At 40.0% G+C, this 19,595-nt stretch overlaps 2 protein-coding genes across 2 annotated transcripts; one reads left to right on the top strand and one right to left on the bottom strand.

Annotated features, from left to right (window-relative positions):
- Nucleotides 1–3,650: 3,650 nt before the first annotated feature.
- On the bottom strand, nucleotides 3,651–13,792 carry LOC115195655 (probable polyketide synthase 1). Its single transcript, XM_029755743.1, has 6 exons — nucleotides 13,541–13,792; nucleotides 11,819–11,972; nucleotides 11,416–11,576; nucleotides 11,109–11,315; nucleotides 10,448–10,629; nucleotides 3,651–10,038 (listed from the first exon to the last, which is right to left on the bottom strand). Exons 1-6 carry the CDS (start codon nucleotides 13,596–13,598, stop codon nucleotides 4,459–4,461), a joined length of 6,342 nt encoding a protein of 2,113 aa, XP_029611603.1. The 5' UTR covers nucleotides 13,599–13,792; the 3' UTR covers nucleotides 3,651–4,458.
- Nucleotides 13,793–15,843: 2,051 nt separating this feature from the next.
- LOC115195656 (patched domain-containing protein 3) lies at nucleotides 15,844–19,580 on the top strand. Its single transcript, XM_029755744.1, has 4 exons — nucleotides 15,844–16,820; nucleotides 17,057–17,190; nucleotides 17,334–17,479; nucleotides 17,760–19,580. The coding sequence occupies exons 1-4, from the start codon at nucleotides 16,113–16,115 to the stop codon at nucleotides 19,289–19,291; spliced, it is 2,520 nt and encodes an 839-aa protein (XP_029611604.1). The 5' UTR covers nucleotides 15,844–16,112; the 3' UTR covers nucleotides 19,292–19,580.
- Nucleotides 19,581–19,595: the final 15 nt, after the last annotated feature.

Below are 19,595 nucleotides of genomic sequence, written 5' to 3' on the forward strand. Positions count from 1 at the left end.
TGAAAAACAAATTATAGTCCCAGTAAGCGCTAACCAGATGGGATGGTGTATCGCTGCAGAATGCTGTGGTAGCCATACTCGTTAAGTGTGTCTTTCAATTCTAAATAAATCAGACAGTGTCACCTGCAAAGCACCATCACACCTCCTCCTCCATACTTCACGGTGGGAACTACACAGGCAGAGATCATTCACCTACTCTGCATCTCACAAAGACCCGGCGGTTGGAACCAAAAATCTCATATTTGGACTCATCAGACCAAAGGACAGATTTCCACCGGTCTAATGTCCCATTGCTGGTGTTTCTTGGCCCAAGCAAGTCTCTTCTTCATATTGGTGTCGTTTAGTGGTTTCTTTGCAGCAAGTTGACCATGGCCTGATTCACACCTTCTCCTCTGAACAGTTGATTTTGAGATGTGTCTGTTACTGAGGTGCAGTTAACTCTAATGAACTTATCCTCTGTAGCAGAGGTAACTCTGGGTCTTCCTTTCCTGTGGCGGTCCTCATGAGAGACAGTTTCATCATAGCGCTTTATGGTTTTTGCGACTGCACTTGAAGAAATGTGAAAAGTTCTTGAAATGTTCGGAATTGACTGACATTCATGTCTTAAAGTAATGATGGACTGTTGTTTCTCTTTGCTTATTTGAGCTGTTCTTGCCATAATATGGACTTGGTCTTTTTCCAAATACGGCTATCTTCTGTATACCACCCCTACCTTGTCACAACACAACTGATTGGTTCAAACTCATTAAGAAGAAAATAAATTCCACAAATGAACTTTTATCAAGGCACAGCTGTTAAATGAAATGCATTCCAGGTGACTACCCCATGAAGCTGGTTGAGGTAATGCCAAGAGTGTGAAAAGCTGTCATCAAGGCAAAGGGTGGCTACTTTAAACAATATCAAATAAAAAAATAGATTTGGATTTAACACTTTTTTTGGTTACTACATGATTCCATGTGTGTCATTTCATAGGTTTGATGTCTTCACTATTATTCTACAATGTAGAAAATAGTAAAAAATTAAGAAAAACCCTGGAATGAGTAGGTGTCTCCAAACTTTTGAATGGTACTGTATACCCAATATAACTTGAATGCCTAATGAGCTCAGTTCAACTGTCGTACCCCATCAAAACCCAAAATATGAGATTGTTTACAAGCAATAGAGTAAACCAATGTAATTGTAAACAAACACTGTATAGTGTTAAACCATGGTTAAAACTATAATATTGATATCATGGGTGGTCAGTCCTTGCAAATAGCTCTGAATTTGAGAGTGGTGACATTAACCCAGCCCCATCCCTCAGCTCTTTACTAAATTAGTGACGGGATTGTCGCTTTGTTATTGTTTCAACTACAGATTTCCCCTTTAAGGGTATTTACCAACTCAGCATTTCATAATGAATTTCCACTCTACAGTGGCTTTCAAATAATATTTTCTACATTTAAAAAAAATAAACATTCTAACTAAAACAGTTTTCTAAAATTATACTATAATTTTTCTAAACCCTTACGATTACAAAGGGATGCCTTTAGCATCATGTAATTTCCTTGTTAAATGTGGTCTATTTTTCTATTATGATAGAACATTAAAATATCTATCTACCAACATGATTGTAAGTGTGTTTCCTTTTCTATAATTTATATTTTGTTGGATACAGTAAATTAGACAAGTGATCAGATCTGGACAATTTTGCAATATTTTTGTTTAATTGTTTATTAAAGACATGAACATAGATATTTTCCAGATCACTAAACCTCTGCTCCATTTTTAACATTCCAATCTTTAGTTTTGTAATATTTGACTGATATTTCATTGCTACTCCACCTGCTGCACACTACAAAAATTATTGAACACAACCAGAATAAACAAGAATAGCATGAGATGAAAGAAGCATTATATAGTACTTATAAGATTATCTAACATTGACTATGATACTCAGAAAGGTTGAAACAAAAATGGCAGATTAAACTATAATCAAAACATAACAAAAGTTGATTATGTCAGAATAATACATATGTATTTTGTAAAAAATAAAAATACAGTGCCTTGCGAAAGTATTCGGCCCCCTTGAACTTTTCGACCTTTTGCTACATTTCAGGCTTCAAACATAAAGATATAAAACTGTAATTTTTTGTGAAGAATCAACAAGTGGGACACAATTATGAAGTGGAACGATATTTCAAACTTTTTTAACAAATAAAAAACTGAAAAATTGTCCGTGCAAAATTATTCAGCCCCTTTACTTTCAGTGCAGCAAACTCTCTCCAGAAGTTCAGTGAGGATCTCTGAATGATCCAATGTTGACCTAAATGACTAATGATGATAAATAGAATCCACCTGTGTGTAATCAAGTCTCCGTATAAATGCACCTGCTCTGTGATAGTCTCAGAGGTCCGTTTAAAGTGCAGAGAGCATCATGAAGAACAAGGAACACACCAGGCAGGTCCGAGATACTGTTGTGGAGAAGTTTAAAGCCGGATTTGGATACAAAACGATTTCCCAAGCTTTAAACATCCCAAGGAGCACTGTGCAAGCGATAATATTGAAATGGAAGGAGTATCAGACCACTGCAAATCTACGAAGACCCGGCCGTCCCTCTAAACTTTCAGCTCATACAAGGAGAAGACTGATCAGAGATGCAGCCAAGAGGCCCATGATCACTCTGGATGAACTGCAGAGATCTACAGCTGAGGTGGGAGACTCTGTCCATAGGACAACAATCAGTCATATACTGCACAAATCTGGCCTTTATGGAAGAGTGGCAAGAAGAAAGCCATTTCTTAAAGATGTCCATAAAAAGTGATGTTAAAAGTTTGCCACTAGCCACCTGGGAGACACACCAAACATGTGGAAGAAGGTGCTCTGGTCAGATGAAACCAAAATCGAACTTTTTGGCAACAATGCAAAACGTTATGTTTGGCGTAAAAGCAACACAGCCCATCACCCTGAACACACCATCCCCACTGTCAAACATGGTGGTGGCAGCATCATGGTTTGGGCCTGCTTTTCTTCAGCAGGGGCAGGGAATATGGTTAAAATTGATGGGAAGATGGATGGAGCCAAATACAGGACCATTCTGGAAGAAAACCTGATGGAGTCTGCAAAAGACCTGAGACTGGGATGGAGATTTGTCTTCCAACAAGACAATGATCCAAAACATAAAGCAAAATCTACAATGGAATGGTTCACAAATAAACATATCCAGGTGTTAGAATGGCCAAGTCAAAGTCCAGACCTGAATCCAATCGAGAATCTGTGGAAAGAACTGAAAACTGCTGTTCACAAACGCTCTCCATCCAACCTCACTGAGCTCGAGCTGTTTTGCAAGGAGGAATGGGCAAAAATGTCAGTCTCTCGATGTGCAAAACTGATAGAGACATACCCCAAGCGACTTACAGCTGTAATCGCAGCAAAAGGTGGCGCTACAAAGTATTAACTTAAGGGGGCTGAATAATTTTGCACGCCCAATTTTTCAGTTTTTTATTTGTTAAAAAAGTTAGAAATATCCAATAAATTTCGTTCCACTTCATGATTGTGTCCCACTTGTTGTTGATTCTTCACAAAAAATTACAGTTTTATATCTTTATGTTTGAAGCCTGAAATGTGGCAAAAGGTCGAAAAGTTCAAGGGGGCCGAATACTTTCGCAAGGCACTGTATATATTTGAAAGGTTGTCAACGTTTTACCATAAAAGAAAAAGAGTGAAAATAATTCAGCCTGATATAGTATTTTTGTTTCGCAGAAGTATTTTGAACACTGTCTTCTCTTGTAAAAATCTCATATTATATTGCACTAGTTTTACATAAATCATTTTTATTCAAGTAACAATGTATGCAGAATTTATATTTAATCGTTCAAATAATATGAAAATTTCTAAGGTTAGCCTTCTGTATATCTAAACATCAAGACCAAATCAAGGTAAACTGAATGCAATGAAAGAGCGCTGACTGGGCAGTGCAGGCAAACATGTATATACTTTTTCACACTAAGAGGTCGAAATAACACTCTGAAATTGTGAAAATTATGATAATGTCCTTTTAGTTAAGATATTTTTTTGGGGGGGGACCACCTGGAATTTCAGCCTGTTCAGGTGGGAAGACGTTTTTGGCCCATGCATGACATCACAATCTGATCTGATTATTCCTACCAATGACCAGTCATATTTTATTTGCATATGTATTCTCCTACTTTGAAGGGGTAAGCAGCCCAGACAGTGCTGTGTATGTAAATATATTTACATTTGTATCAACACGCCTACACAATCTGACTGAGCATTTCAATGGCAAAAGGAGGCTCAGGGAAATCAATGATTAAAAAAACATAAATTTTGAGTTATTGTCGTGAAATAAACACACACTGATTTATTAGACATACAGTGATTCAAAAAATCTAATCATAAAGACGGCATGGGGGCTTTAAATAATTCAAATTTGATTGAATAATCAAATTTGATTGATCTCTAAAGTACAGTAGACATGTAACTTTCTTCCTCATTCTTTTCCATCAGATCCAAAGCAAGGTCATCACCAAGCTCAGATTCCTGGTTTGCACCCTCTTCCAGCATTGATACCAAAGTAGACAGTGTGCTGTTGGGGTCCAGTAATTTAACCAGGGGAACATTCACACTCCTGTCTTGAAAGAGAAGATTCTGCAAAGTCATGGCTAGCATTGAGTCTATGCCTAATGCGGTGAGAGAAGAATCGTCATTCAGCTCATCATTCTCAACACCAAGCGTTTCCCTGAGCACCGACTTGACGTATTCACTTGGTGACATGGACACGGTAGTTTGGTCATATCCTGCAACTTCCCCTTTTTCTTTTGTTATCCCCTCATTCACCAGTGCACCTAAACGTATGTTTAGAGAGGCATTATGAGCAAGAACATGACGCATCAGGTTTTTGAAACTGAACTTGCAGACAACCTGTTGTGGTCTGTTCAGCAGAAGGCATTGTTCTAGGCTCTCATGGATTTCTGCTACCCCCATGACCATCATCCCCTTTGCTGCCAGAAATCTTTGGAAATGGTCTTTGTCCAGCAAGAGACCAAGGTTCAAAGCTCCCCAGCTTATGGACTGTCCTGCAAGTCCAATGTTTCGCCTATACTGACAGAATGTGTCCAAGAAGGAGTTGGCTGCACAATAGTTTGTTTGTGCTGCATTGCCAATAAAGGCAGAGATGGAGGAGTAACACACAAAGTAATCTAACTTGCAGAGTTTTGTGGCGTGATGCAGATTCAAAGCCCCATTCACTTTGGGCTTCAGGACTTTCTCATAGAGAGATTTGTCAAGAGTTTCAATCAGGCCATCATGCAGGACGACGGCGCTGTGGAAGACCCCTCTGATTGGACAAGAGGGGAAACTTTCCTTAATCGCAATAATGGTATTCACTACTTGTGCAGAGATTGAAACATCACACTGCAAGCTGACAACTGTGGCGCCAGACTGACTCTTAATGTTGCTTATCTCCTGCTGTAAGTCGGTCGAGGGACTGCTTCTGGAAAGAATGACAATATACCCTCCTCCTCGCTGTGCAATAAACTTTACTGTTTCAAACCCTAGTCCAGTTAGACCACCTGTGACAATGTACACAGAGTTTTTCTGGAAAAGCTGGTTTGGTTTAGGCAACAACTTAATGTTGGACAGTGTGCCTTTGGAATCATCTTTACCCAGTGCCACAAAAGGCAGGGTTTTTGAGCTGAAGTACGATTCAGACTCTTCGACAGGCAGGAACTCAATGCTACCGGATGACACTCTCTGAAAGATGCTGGTTTCGAAATCTAAACACTTCTTGTCCAAATGCATTGATTTGAGCCAACGGTAAATGTGAGAATTCTCTGCTCTGATAGATCCCTTTTCCAATGCGCTAGACATTTGAACAGTCTTAATGCGAACATTGTCATTGCCACATCTGAAGCCATTTTGTGAGATGGAGGATTGCCACTCATTTTCACATACAGCAACAATGTGTCTCACACCGGAAACATTGCATGCTTTTTCAAACTGAGATTTGTCAAATGGAGGCAAAAGGACAAATGCATCAAGCTTGTTCACATTTTGAAGCTGATCACTAAACTGTGGCAGAACAATGTTATTCCATCCTGATTTGTTTGCAGTTTGGGCGAAGACCTTTGTCAAACCTGAGTCAGGAACAGATGAGATGATGCCCAACCTCTGTTGTTTGACTTTGGGTAATGCACGTTGCAAGACTTCCCATGCAAGTACAAAGTAGGACACACAGGGTGCCTCCTTCAGAAATGTGAGCCTCTTTGTCTTGTAGCACGCTGCTTCAGGAATCACAATCTTAGAAGATGCAGCAGTCGGATAACATGAAACTACATGCTCCCCCACTTTCAGTTTGCTCACATTTTTCCCTACAGCTGTGACAGTGCCACTGAAGTCTAGAGCGAAAAGCTGGTGGTTCTGAGATGTGTGTTTGTTCCAGTACATTGTCGGGCCATAGTTCATATCAGAGACACTGACAGGAAAGTAGTCAGAGGAATGAACACAAATCTTACTGAGCTGAATCTCAACTGAATTCTCCTCAATGTTCTTATGCTCAACATCACAGGGAATGGCAGACAAGCTAGTCATTCTGTATGGGTTAGCAGTCTGAAGGATGAACTCCTCAGACTTCAAAGAGTGGACGTTTTCCTGTGAGTTGTCACTGCTTTCAGTGGGAGTGCGTGCTATGTAAGGTTTTAGAATCTGTCCATCTTTCACCACCAATTCTGGGTATTGGCTGCAGGGGAATGAGTCAAGAACCTGAGACAGAGCTCTGATGTCCTCTGTAGAGACAGAGCTGATGTCAATCAGCTGGAAGGAAAGATCTGCCATTTCTGCAGCACATGATCTAGTCATGCCTGACAGGACAAAGCCTGCACTGATGCAGTCCACTGTGTTCTCTGCTGACCGGTAGGTTATTGCTCTGATGGAATTTGGAAATTTCATAGCCTTCAGTTCCAGGACTATTTGTCGGAACATCTCACAGCAGTTTACCATGTTCTCCAGGATAGCCTCTGTTTCGTGGGAGGTAACATTGTCATTGCTCCACACAAACAAGATTTCTGCAAAGCTTTTCAAATCTGAGATTTTGAATTTTGACAACAGCGCTTTGAATCCACGGCTCAAGAGATCATTGGCATGTGTGAAAGAGATGTATTGCGACTGTGAGCTCAAATGTTTTTGCATGGCTTCAGATACACCCATCTGGTCAGCGAAAACCAATGCCTTGGGTTTATTAATGGGCTTGTAGTCATCAGACACAACACTGAAGTCATTGTGAAAGAAGTACTCTTCAACAACATTAGATTGGCTCCCAAGATACTTGACTATAACATGCTTCAGTTCAACCAAGACCCGACCTGCTTTGTCGGTGAAACAGCCAGATACTTCGAAATGGTCGGCTGCAACATTTGCAGCTCTCAAATAAAGAACCATTTCAGGCTGCAGGGGTTCGTGAACAGTCAAACTGCCTATTTCTGCAGGGAAGCCAGGCCTTGCCATGAATGCATTCACTATTGTGATTGGAGTCAGTTGTAGCAAGTAGTCTAGCACTACAGGGTGAATGCAGAAATCATGCAACTGAGGCAGTAGTTCTTCAGGGACAGTTACGACAGAGATGGCTTCCATCAAGTCTGCACCAAAGTGCACATCTCCCTTGTTTCTGAAAACAGAACCATACTGAAACCCTCTCTTACTTAGGTAATCATAAAAGTAATCAGTACTCATAGTTGATGTGCATCGCTTGTAAACTGAGTCTAGAGAGATGTACTGTTCCTCAGCCAACCTCCTTTGCTTGCATGATATGCTGCCTGATGCATATGTTGCTGTAGGAGATTGTATCTTAAACATTGTCTCGTTTTCAAAGTGATCCAGTTTGACACTCATCTCAGGAGAATTTGGTGCAATGAGAAATGGACTCTGAAAACTGACACTGAGTTGCAGCATGTTGAGTGGCACCTTTGATTTGGAACTGGCCATGAAGGCAGCCAAACCCAACTCAGCGTAGAGGGCACCAGGGACAATGGCAACATCATTGTTTCTATGGTCCTGCAGGTAAGCCACTGAGGCTGAGGCCAGATCACAACTGAAGGTTTTTCCATCATTTCCTGTCTGAGTTAACACAGGATGACTGCCCGATGTACCTTTCTGTGCTGCCTCAAAGATGACATCTTTCTTCACACAATCAAACTGATACCTTGGGGTAGGTGTTGGGGATGTCTCACAACCTCTGTAGAACTTGTCCCAATCTACCTGAACCCCCAACTCAAACAGTTTGGACACAGTGTCCAGCATTGTCTCATGGTCTTTATCTTGCTGCACTGACGTGAGCACTTGTGTCTCATTTCCCAGAGTCTCCTGGATGTTTCTTTGTAGAGCCCTTCTAGGACCTATCTCTACAAAGACCACATTCTTCTTGTCTTTGGTTGCTGATCTCACTGCCTGTTCAAATGCAACAGGCTCTCGAATGTTCCTGGCCCAGTACTTGCCTGTGCTGAAGTCTGGCTGCTCTACCTCCTTCCCTGTCACTGTGGAGAACAATTCTGTCTCAACATCATTCACCTGTAAAGAGCCAATACTGTCCTCTATTTGAGAGAGGATGGGATCCATCATCTGGCTGTGGTATGCAGCAGGGACGTCTAGAACATGGAGGAACAGATTCTTACTCTTGACTGAACTGCTTAGCTTTTGATGGAGACTGTCTATAGCATCAGCATCACCTGCAAGGGTGCAGGACTGTGGGCTGTTGGAGGCAGCCAGGCAAACCTTATTTAAGTAGGAGGGAAGGAGGTTCAAGACCTCTGACACGGCCATGTTACTGACCACAAGCATTTTGCCTCCTGTGACTTTATTCTGCAGAGTACTGCGGAAGTAGATCACCTTCACTGCATCCTCAAGGGACAACAGACCAGAGCAGTGGGCAGCAGCAACCTCTCCAACAGAGTGGCCAAGAATTGCATCTGGTTTGATGCCCCAGTGCTTGAAGAGACTGGCAATGCCAACCTGAATGGCAAAGAGGAGGGGCTGGACAACATCTGGTTTTGAAAAGTCGTCATCAACTGATGCACTTTCCAGTCTCTCTGTGATGGACATTCTTTGGTACGTTTGAAAAAGCGCCTCAACCTCCTTGATCTTTTCTCTGAACACAGGTTCCTGTTTAAGGAGCTGCTTGCACATGCCTTGGTAGGCGACACCATTCCCACAGAAAACATACACTAACTTTGGATCTAGTTTGGAGGGGGCAATCTTTTTGTTCAAAGCAGATTTCAGCTGGTTTCTCAGATCAACCAGAGAGGATGTTGTGAATGCCTTCCTATATTTATGTTTCATGTGGCTTCTTCTACAGGCTGATGTATATGACAGACCCTGGAGTTCCACTGTTTTGTCTGCACTTATCTGTTCAGCTGTGTCCTGTACCATCATGGTAAGAGATTTTTCTGAGGCTGCTGAGAGGATAAAATACTCATAAGACCTATCAACCCCGGCTGTTTGGGTGTGAGTGTTGTTGTACTGTTTGACAATTGTGTGGGCATTTGTGCCTCCAAAACCAAAATTATTGATCCCTGCAATCCGTTCGACCGAGCCTGCATTTCCCCACTTTTCTGCTTTAGTGGGAACTTTTACATTTAAGGCTTTAGCATCTATACTGGCACTGTCCTCAGAGTAGAACAGTGAAGAGACAATGGTTTCATGCTTCATCATTAGGAGTACCTTGATTAGCCCTGCCACACCAGCTGCAGATTCTGTGTGTCCAATGTTGCCTTTCACAGAGCCGATGCGGAGTGTTTCTGAACCTGGAGGTCTGGCTTTGGCAATGACTTTGGAGATGCTGCCTGCTTCTATGGGATCCCCCACTGGAGTTCCAGTCCCATGAGCCTCTATGTACTGGACAGTTGACAGGTCAGACTGTGAATAGATTCTGCGGAGCAGCTCCTCTTGCTGGACCATGGATGGCTTGGTGATTGGAGTGACTGTGTGGCCATCTTGGTTTACTGCAGTTTTGCTTATGATGCCCCATACGTGGTCACAGTCTTTCAAGGCCTGTAAAAGATTTGATATTCAATGGAACATGTTTGATAGACCAGTGTCTGTGCCAACTTTTTATTGCATGGAACTGTTGGGCTCCACCCTAAATAGCTGTTGGTGCGTCAAATTGTACAGTATATGCAGATCTGCAAATAAAACTGTCAAGTAAAGTCATAAAACTAGAAACAAGAGCTTGTCTATTGCAGTCTAAGTCAAATTGGTGACACGGGATGGTAAATACAGTATATGTAATATGTTAGTCGTATTCTAGAAGTTTTGACAAAGTTAAAGTTTGAGAGTTCAGTCATTGCATCAAATACTCCCAGACACATTGTATAGCCAACTGTGCTAAATGTTTGGCCAGTTTGAATATGTTTGAACTGTACTGCGAAGAGTGAAAACTAAATCAATCGTAAGAACTCACTTGTTTCAGTGGCTTCAGCAGAATAATCCCACAACCTTCTCCTCTGCCATAGCCATCTGCTCTGCTGGAGAAAGGTTTGCTGGTGCCTTCAGGTGAAATCATCTTTGCCTTGCTGAGAGCAACAAAGACTTGTGGCTCTATGATACAGCTTACACCGCCACAGAGAGCCATTTCACAGTCACCTGGTAGGACAAACACATTTTTATATAATTGCAGGTGCCATTTTTTCATGTAGCTGAAACTGGGCTAATTAGTCAAACATGATTCTAACTTTTGCTTTATTGTTTTGGAAATTTCCCTATGGGCACAATTGGTAGGTAACAGGGGTAGTGTGCATGAAATCTAGGTTACATATTAAAAGAAGCAATGTAAAATAATATAGCAATCTATAAAAAAAAAGATATATAATTTAACTAGGCAAGTCAGATAGGAACAAATTCTTATTTACAATGACGGCCTACCCCGTCCAACACTGGGCCAATTGTGTGCTGCTTATGGAACTCCCAATCACTGCCAGATTCAGCCTGGATTCGAAACCAAGGACTGTAGTGACGCCTCTTGCACTGAGATGCAGTGCCAGACCGCTGCGCCACTCAGGAGCCCATAATTATTAATGATTAGTAAAGCAATTATCTTACGCACAATTTGATAAGATTTGTACCTTGTTTTATGGCTTGACAAGCAAAGTGCAGAGCCACAAGAGATGATGAGCAGGCGCTGTCTATGGCAACTGATGGACCAGTGAGGTTGAAGGTGTAGGATATCCGGTTGGCTGCAATACTCATGGCTTTACCAGTGCCACTCCAATGGTTAGTCAAGCCTGGATTGTACTGGGCGGTTGTGAGATCGTAGTCTCTGTTCATTAGTCCTACAGAGTTTCATAGAGAATTGAACGTGCTATTAGTATCAATCATAGGTCACGAATCACAACTTCACACTTATCTGTAAAGAAAAAAAAGTTATATTACCTAGGTATACTCCAGTCCTAGTTCCGCTAGCTTTCTCCATTGGAATCCCAGCATTCTCTAGTGCCCTATAGGTGCAGTGCAGCAAGAGTTTCTGCTGAGGGTCCATGTAGTCGGCCTCAGCATCGGTGACACCAAAAAACCTCAGGTCTAGTTCGTTAAAGCTAAGAATAAAAACATTAACCAGTAAACCAGAGTGGAAAATATTCAATACAACAAAGGCAATCAGAAGCTGGGAATTCAGGGACAAGAGCATTTGTTGGTCAACTGCACATGACCAGGAATATAATTCTGCAGTATACTGTAGTATAGCATCTTTGATTATTTGCAGTACATTATTAAATTATGAGTAACCGTAGCAGTGCAACAAAAAAAATGGTGAGGGTCAGGGAAACTTCATACTAACCCGTCTATGAGAGCAGCTTTGCTAGTGTGAGACTTTCCAGGTTTGCTGTTGTCAGCATCATACCAGAAAGTACTGTTAAACCTCTCGTTAGGGATTGGCAATGTACAGTTCTTTCCTTCCAGAAGTACATTCCAGAAATTGTCAAGCCCCTCACCTGGAATTGAATATGTGTTGTATCAGAATGGGAAATACATTGGAATTGTTTTAACAAACCTATATATATATATTTTTTTTTTTAACAAAATGTTTTTCATAACAATGTATATCATTTTTGAATCAAATTTCATCAAAAGCTTGTCTATAAATAAAACATAACAAATTATAGCTACAGATGTTAAAGGTTTTTGATAAAAAATTATATTTAGGTCATAGATAAACATTTCTACATTCATGTTATTGCATGTATCAATCCAAATTAGCTGATGTTTCGTAATAGTTGTAATCTCTGTAGTCTGGTGTTTTCATTGCTGGCATTGTAACTATTTAATTAATAAACCTAAATTAAGCAGCTTCATATCCCACAGGGCAAAAACTGTTTGAATCTACGTTGTGATGACATTGAATCAATGTGGAAAACTGATTGGATTTGAAAAAAATCATACATTTAAGGGAATTTTGTATTTTTTTCCACCAAACCTTTACCTAAATTCAATGACAGGGTGAAATGTTTTGTTGATTTCATGTTAAAATCAACTTTAGCTGACAACTCAACCAAATGTAAACCAAAACTAGATGTTGAGCTGACGTCTGTGCCCAGTGGGATGGTGCTATAAGAAGTGAAAAGTTATTGATTGGAGAACACGTTGGAAGAGATCTTAGATCAAGTGGACCACTTGGCCACAAGTGGATCTTCCAGCAAGACAATAATCCCAAGCATTCATCAAAATCCACAAAGAAATGGTTATTGACCACAAAATAAAAATGTTTCAATGGCCATCTCAGTCTCTGGACTTGAAACCCTTTGAAAACCTGTGGTTTGAATTGAAGAGGGCAGTCCATAAGCGCAGACGAAGGATATCAAGGATCTCAAAGGATTCTGTATGGAGGAATGGTCTAAAATGTGTTCTCTGATCTCATAAAACATTTTAGAAAAAGGCTCAGTGCCGTTATCCTCGCAAGGTAAGGTATTGAAAGGTATTAAAAACAGGGGTGCCAATAATTATGACCCCTATCTTAAAATATATAAATATATATATTTAAATATATATGTTTCTTTGAGGAATTGCATTATTATAAAAATATAATGTTCTAAAATGTTTAAGAATGCAATATAGCTTTTTTGCTCATCTATCAAGAGTGCCAATAGTTTTCGACCTGACTGTATACTCATTGATTCTTGAAGAATATTACTTATAAATACCTCATAACCTTAGCTCAGCTGTTGTACCCCATCAGAACTCAAAATATAAGCTTGTTTTACTCCAATGTTTGAAAACAACGTAAATGTATATTAACACTTGTATAGCTTAAATACATGGTTAAAACTATTATTTTTGATATCATGGTCAGTCCTTGCATCCATAGCTCTGTCTAGGAATTTGAGAGTGGTTACATTTCTCCAGGCCCATCCCGCAGCTTTTCACCAATACAGAAGCAGGGTAACCGCTTTGTTATTGTTTCAACTGCAGAATCTAGCTTCAAAGTGATTGAAAATATAAACTGAAATTAATTACAATACTTGAGAGAACAAGCTTCATCACAAAAAAAGGTTAACTGTCAAACCTCCAGGGAAGCTGCATCCAATGCCAACCACTGCAATGGCTCTCTCTTCCTCCTCCATCCTGGCTGTCTGTCACACCAGCTGGACACTGAAATGCATGAACGTGTTTCTAAACTTCAAGTATAAACTCAGCTCAGATAGAAGGTGCTCGATTTGCCTCCTGTTCCTTTGGCTCGTTGTCTCACCTGTATTGTCTTTATATACGCAAGGACTGATAGCAGCCCTCTAAGGAAATGCTGATTCAGTTCCCCAGAAATACCGAAGTGCAATCACTGCTCTAAATGAAAGCCAGGATGTGAATGAGTTATTAATTTTGTCAAACAGTTCCTTGGTAAATTTATAACATTATCCAAATTTTTATCACACAGGTTTTCCCTTTTCAGATACAGTTCCTTATTACTCATAACCATAACTGGAAAGTCATCTCATCGTTCACAATAGTACACTCTACTCTAAGTCGCTCTGTAAGAGCGTCTGCTAAAAATTACTTAAATGTACACTACAATTCAAAGATTTGGGGTCACTTACAAATGTCCTTGTTTTTGAAAGAAAAGTCCATTAAAATAACGTGAAATTGATCAGAAATACAGTGTAGACATTGCTAATGTTGTAAACGACTATTGCAGCTGGAAACAGCAGATTATTTTATGGAATATATAAATTTATGGAATATATACTGGCAGCTTCATTAAATAGTACCCGCAAAACACCAGTGTCAACGTCAACAGTGAAGAGGCGACTCCAGGATGCTGGCCTTCTAGGCAGAGTTCCTCTGTCCAGTGTCTGTGTTCTTTTGCCCATCTTAATCTTTTCTTTTTATTGGCCAGTTTGAGAAATGGCTTTTTCTTTGCAACTCTGCCTAGAAGGCCAGCTTCCCGGAGTTGCCTCTTCACTGTTGGCTTTGAGACTAGTGTTTTGCGGGTACTATTTAATGAAGCTGCCAGTTGAGGACTTGTGAGGCGTCTGTTTCTCAAACTAGACACTCAAATGTACTTGTCCAATTGCTCAGTTGTGCACCAGGGCCTCCCACTCCTCTTTCTATTCTGGTTAGCGCCAGTTTGCGCTGTTCTGTGAAAGGAGTAGTACACAGCGTTGTACGAGATCTTCAGTTTCTTGGCAATTTCTCGCATGGAATAGCCTTCATTTCTCAGAACAAGAATAGACTGACGAGTTTCAGAAGAAAGGTCCTTGTTTTTGGCCATTTTGAGCCTTTAATCCAACCCACAAATGCTGATTCTCCAGATACTCAACTAGTCTAAAGAAGGCCAGTTGTATTGCTTCTTTAATTAGCACAACCGTTTTCAGCTGTGCTAACATAATTGCAAAAGGGTTTTCTAATGATCAATTAGCCTTTTAAAAAATAAACTTAGCTAACACAATGTGCCATTGGAACACAGGAGTGATGGTTGCTGATAATGGGCCTCTGTACACCTATGTAGATATTCCATAAAGAATCTGTTGTTTCCAGCTACAATAGTCATTTACAACATTAACAATGTCTACACTGTATTTCTAATCTATTTGATATTATTTTAATGGACAAAAAATTTGCTTTTCTTTAAAAAACAAGGACATTTCTAAGTGACCCCCTAACTTTTGAACGGTAGTGTAAAATGACAATTACGTTTGTTTGAAAAACGGATTATCCAGCCACATTTGTTCAAAAGAGCTTATCTGAGATGCATTTTTCCTTTTCCTGATACATCAGGAAAAGGAAAAATGGATCTCAGATAAGCTCTTTTGAAGAAATGTGGCTGGATAATCCGTTTTTCAAACAAACGTAATTGTCATTTTACACTACCGTTCAAAAGAACTGTCACTGTAATGATCGAATGAGTCATTACTAATTAGCTGTTCATTCCATTCTCCACGAACCTTTAGTAGTGTTGGTGATAATATGGGTGGTACTATTTTGTACTGAGGAGAGAGACATTTGCTGAGGGCATGGAAAACTCAAGGCGGGGTGATAGGGTGACAATCTGCCAGTACCTGACTTACATGGTAGCCAATTTGAGTTTTACTGCTTTAATAGAATGCATCGGAAGGACAGTGCATTCTGCTATGGTTGTAAACTTTACAGGTGTACCACAACTTCCCGTGATAAGAAGTTTCATGCTGAGCATCAGAAAATGGGTGCTATCTGTTCGTAAGAATCCATGATCACATTAGTATGTACTGTAGAATACAACATCCTGGTAAACAGAGTCCTACCAACTGGGAACATGCACCAACAAAGCTTATTTTCATGGCTCACATAGCCATAGACTGTAGGCCTAGTTCATGGAAGATGACAGCAAATGATATAAAGCAGTAACACATCAGGTTTAATAGTTAATGATTGGCCTGGTCATTTTCACAGAAGCTCTTTACAGTTAGAACATGTTTCCATGACGACAAGTTCCTCTTTTTGAATGAGTATTTTAAGGTTGCAGCTCACAATATAGCTGCCAGTTAGTGAGGGGTTCCATTTGAAGCACCTGTGCTCATTGCAAGGTCCTTACAGATCTTTTTCTCGACTATACATATAAAATAATACATTTTGATAATAACTTCTTTAAATCTTAACCGGTGACCATGCCTTCGTGTCACACAGACTGCATTGAAAAATCGGTGTCAAATTGGTTTCATAAACTTGGAGGTTTTGTTGGGAGAAATCCATGGTGGTTTCTACTTGTCCCTTTGTTCATCTCTGCGGGGCTTGGGGCAGGATTTTACTTCCTCGAAGAGAGAGAGGCGCATGGCATAGAGGACCAGTTTACTCCAAAGGACGGGCCTGCAAAACAGGAGAGACATTTTGTCAAAGAACATTTTCCTCAGAATGATTCAGAGTTCTCTCGTTTGCGGCTGTATACCGAGGGGACCTATGGGTCTTTCATCGCTGTTTCAAAGTCATCCGATATCTTGAGTGAGAAGGCATTTGAGGAGATCATATATTTAGATGGAACAGTTAGAGAGATGGTAGGGCAAAAAGGAAAATCTTATGAAAAGCTTTGTGCCATGAAAAGTAACAGGTGCTTTTCAAATGACTTGTTAGATATCGTTAATGGCACAGCTAGTACAATTAAGAAGGCAAACTTGACCTTTCCTTATCATATTTCAACGTCAAACACCATCTTTTTGGGGACAGAACTTGGTGGAGTAGTTTTGAATTCAAGTCTCATCGTTAGTGCAAAGGCTGTTCGACTCTTCTACTTTCTCAGAGAAAACAACAAGGCAGAAAATGATGATTGGCTACATGGATTTACTCAAGTGTTTTCCAACTTGTCAGATGAATTGAATAAGGTAAGTACAGTTTATTATATTTTACAGATTCAGAACTGTCTGGGCATACTGCCAGGTTTGGTAAAATACTTTTGTCCATATGCACACACGTGGCTTTACTTATTTGAGCCATATATAATTAGAGTGCTCATATTCAAATAAATATAAAAATTTATGTTTTGTAAAATAATCTGTTCCTAAATGTAACCCTCTACAGTTTTCACTTAGTCTCACAGTTCTTGCATTTGTTTTTATAGCGGAAGATTCAAGTTTCATACTTCACATCTAATTCTAGAGAGGAGGAGTTTAAGGAAAACTCCAAATCTGTGATTCCTCTCTTCTCCGTCACATACTTCCTGGCCATAAGTTTTTCTATTGTATCTTGCTTGAGGTAATTTGATGTCTTATGTGTCATCTTTTAAATGAATCAAACTCAGCAAATGTGTGCACCGTGTTAAAACACTAATTTAACTTACTATTTATTCATTGCTACGTGTGATGTTCCGTACGAAGTAAGAATATTTTCATCTACAGGTTGGACTGTGTGAGGAACAAGGTGTGGGTGGCCATCTTTGGTGCTCTATCTGCAGGCCTAGCTGTGCTGTCCAGTTTCGGGTTGTTGCTGCTCTGTGGAATGCCCTTTGCCATGACTGTTGCAACTGCTCCTTTCTTAATACTGGGTCAGGTTTATTATCAGAAACCTTTCCATAGTAATCTTAACAACCCACAACCAAATCTCACGTGATTTGAATGTTTTTGTCAGTCACAAGACTACGTAGACGGTAACACCTATGTTGCCCTTATACCTATGTAACTACACAGTAATAACTGTATTAACAACGTTGCATTAACATGTAGTAACATTGTAACTAATGACGTTTGGTGATATTTATTACAGTGGTAATTCCCTCTAATGATCTATGATCTACTGATGTTCAATATACTCTATGTTGATCGCAGGAATTGGTGTTGACGACATGTTCATCATGATTTCCTGCTGGCAGCAGACTCAAGTTCATGACAACGTAGAGGACCGTATGGCAGCTACATACAAAGACGCAGCTGTCTCTATCACCATCACAACACTAACTGATGCCCTGGCCTTCTATATTGGTCTGTTAACTCCCTTTGGTTCTGTACAATCCTTTTGTATGTATACTGGTACGGCTGTCCTGTTCTGTTACTTGTACAATATTACCTTCTTTGGTGCATTTCTGGCATTGAATGGGAGTCGTGAAAAGGGCAACAGACACTGGCTGACATGCATGAAGGTTCCAGAACCAGAGGATAGTCCTGAAAAGTACAATATCTGCTGTGTAGGAGGGGCATATGACCAGGAAACGGGAAAAGAGGAAGTTATGCCAATTAACAACTTCTTTAAGATGTACTATGGGCCATTTCTAACAAATACTTGGACCAAGGTGTTTGTGATCCTGCTCTATGCTGGATATTTGGGCTCAAGTATCTATGGTTGCTTCCAAATCCAAGAAGGCATAGACCTTAAAAACCTAGCAGCTGATAGCTCATATGTGGGTAGCTATTACGATAATGAGGACCAATACTTTTCAGAGTATGGTCCAAATGTTATGGTTGTTGTGACTGACAGTAAGTTTCAATATTGGGACAAAACTGCTCGAGAGCGTCTTGATACTTGTCTTGAACGTTTTGAGAGTCTAACGTTGGATGGTCGATCATTGGTTGCTAAAAATATGACCCTCTCTTGGCTTAATGAATATGTGAAATCAGGTCGAGTTTCAAATCCAAATAACGAAACCATTTTCATGGATAGTTTACCTGCATTTTTACAACAATCAGATTTCACACAAGATGTGAATATTTTAAACAAAATCATAATTGCCTCACGTATGTTTATTCAGACAATCAATGTCAGTACAGCTGTTGATGAAAAGAACATGTTGAATAAGCTTCGAGAGACAGCTAATGGTTGTTCAGAAAAGTTGGTTGTTTACCACCCTGCTTTCATATACTTTGACCAGTATGCAGTCATTGTTAGTAATACCATCCAAAACATTGTAGTTGCCACTCTTGCCATGCTGGTGATCTCCCTCATGTTGATCCCCAACCCCATATGTTCTCTGTGGGTGACCTTTGCCATTGCCTCTGTCATAGTGGGTGTTGCTGGTTTCATGGCATTATGGGATGTCAATCTAGACTCTGTCTCCATGATCAATCTTGTCATCTGCATTGGTTTCTCAGTGGATTTTTCTGCTCACATTTCCTATGCTTTTGTCTCTAGCAAAGAGGTCACCGCTAATAAGAAGGCTGTAGATGCTGTCTATCACTTGGGGTATCCCATCATACAGGGAGCTGTGTCCACTATCTTAGGAGTGGTGGTGCTGTCTGCTGCTGAGAGCTACATCTTCAGAACCTTCTTTAAGATCATGTTCTTGGTCATTTTGTTCGGGGTACTTCATGGTATCGTGTTTATCCCAGTGTTTCTGACCTTCTTTGGCATATGCAATTTTAATTGACCAAGATTCACACACAACACACTAATCATGGTCGAAAGGGTTAGTAGAATAGTAGTTCAATTGTTTTAATGAACTGACTTTTTAGCTTACTTCTAATCTTGTGATTATGTCATACTTTGCTTTTATGGTATCAAAATATGTATTTTTATGAGTCATCTTTTAGTTTTTATTGATTCATTCTAGAAATAGTTTGTCCTGTAAATGCTGTGTTGATTGTTACTACAGTGTGCTTATATTTACCTTTGTTGTAATTGTGTTTTAAAAAGCGAATAAAATGATCTTAAAATTATATATTGTCTTTTAT

This window comes from Salmo trutta, chromosome 6 (assembly GCF_901001165.1).
Source record: "Salmo trutta chromosome 6, fSalTru1.1, whole genome shotgun sequence".
In the NCBI taxonomy this organism is placed as follows: domain Eukaryota; kingdom Metazoa; phylum Chordata; class Actinopteri; order Salmoniformes; family Salmonidae; genus Salmo; species Salmo trutta.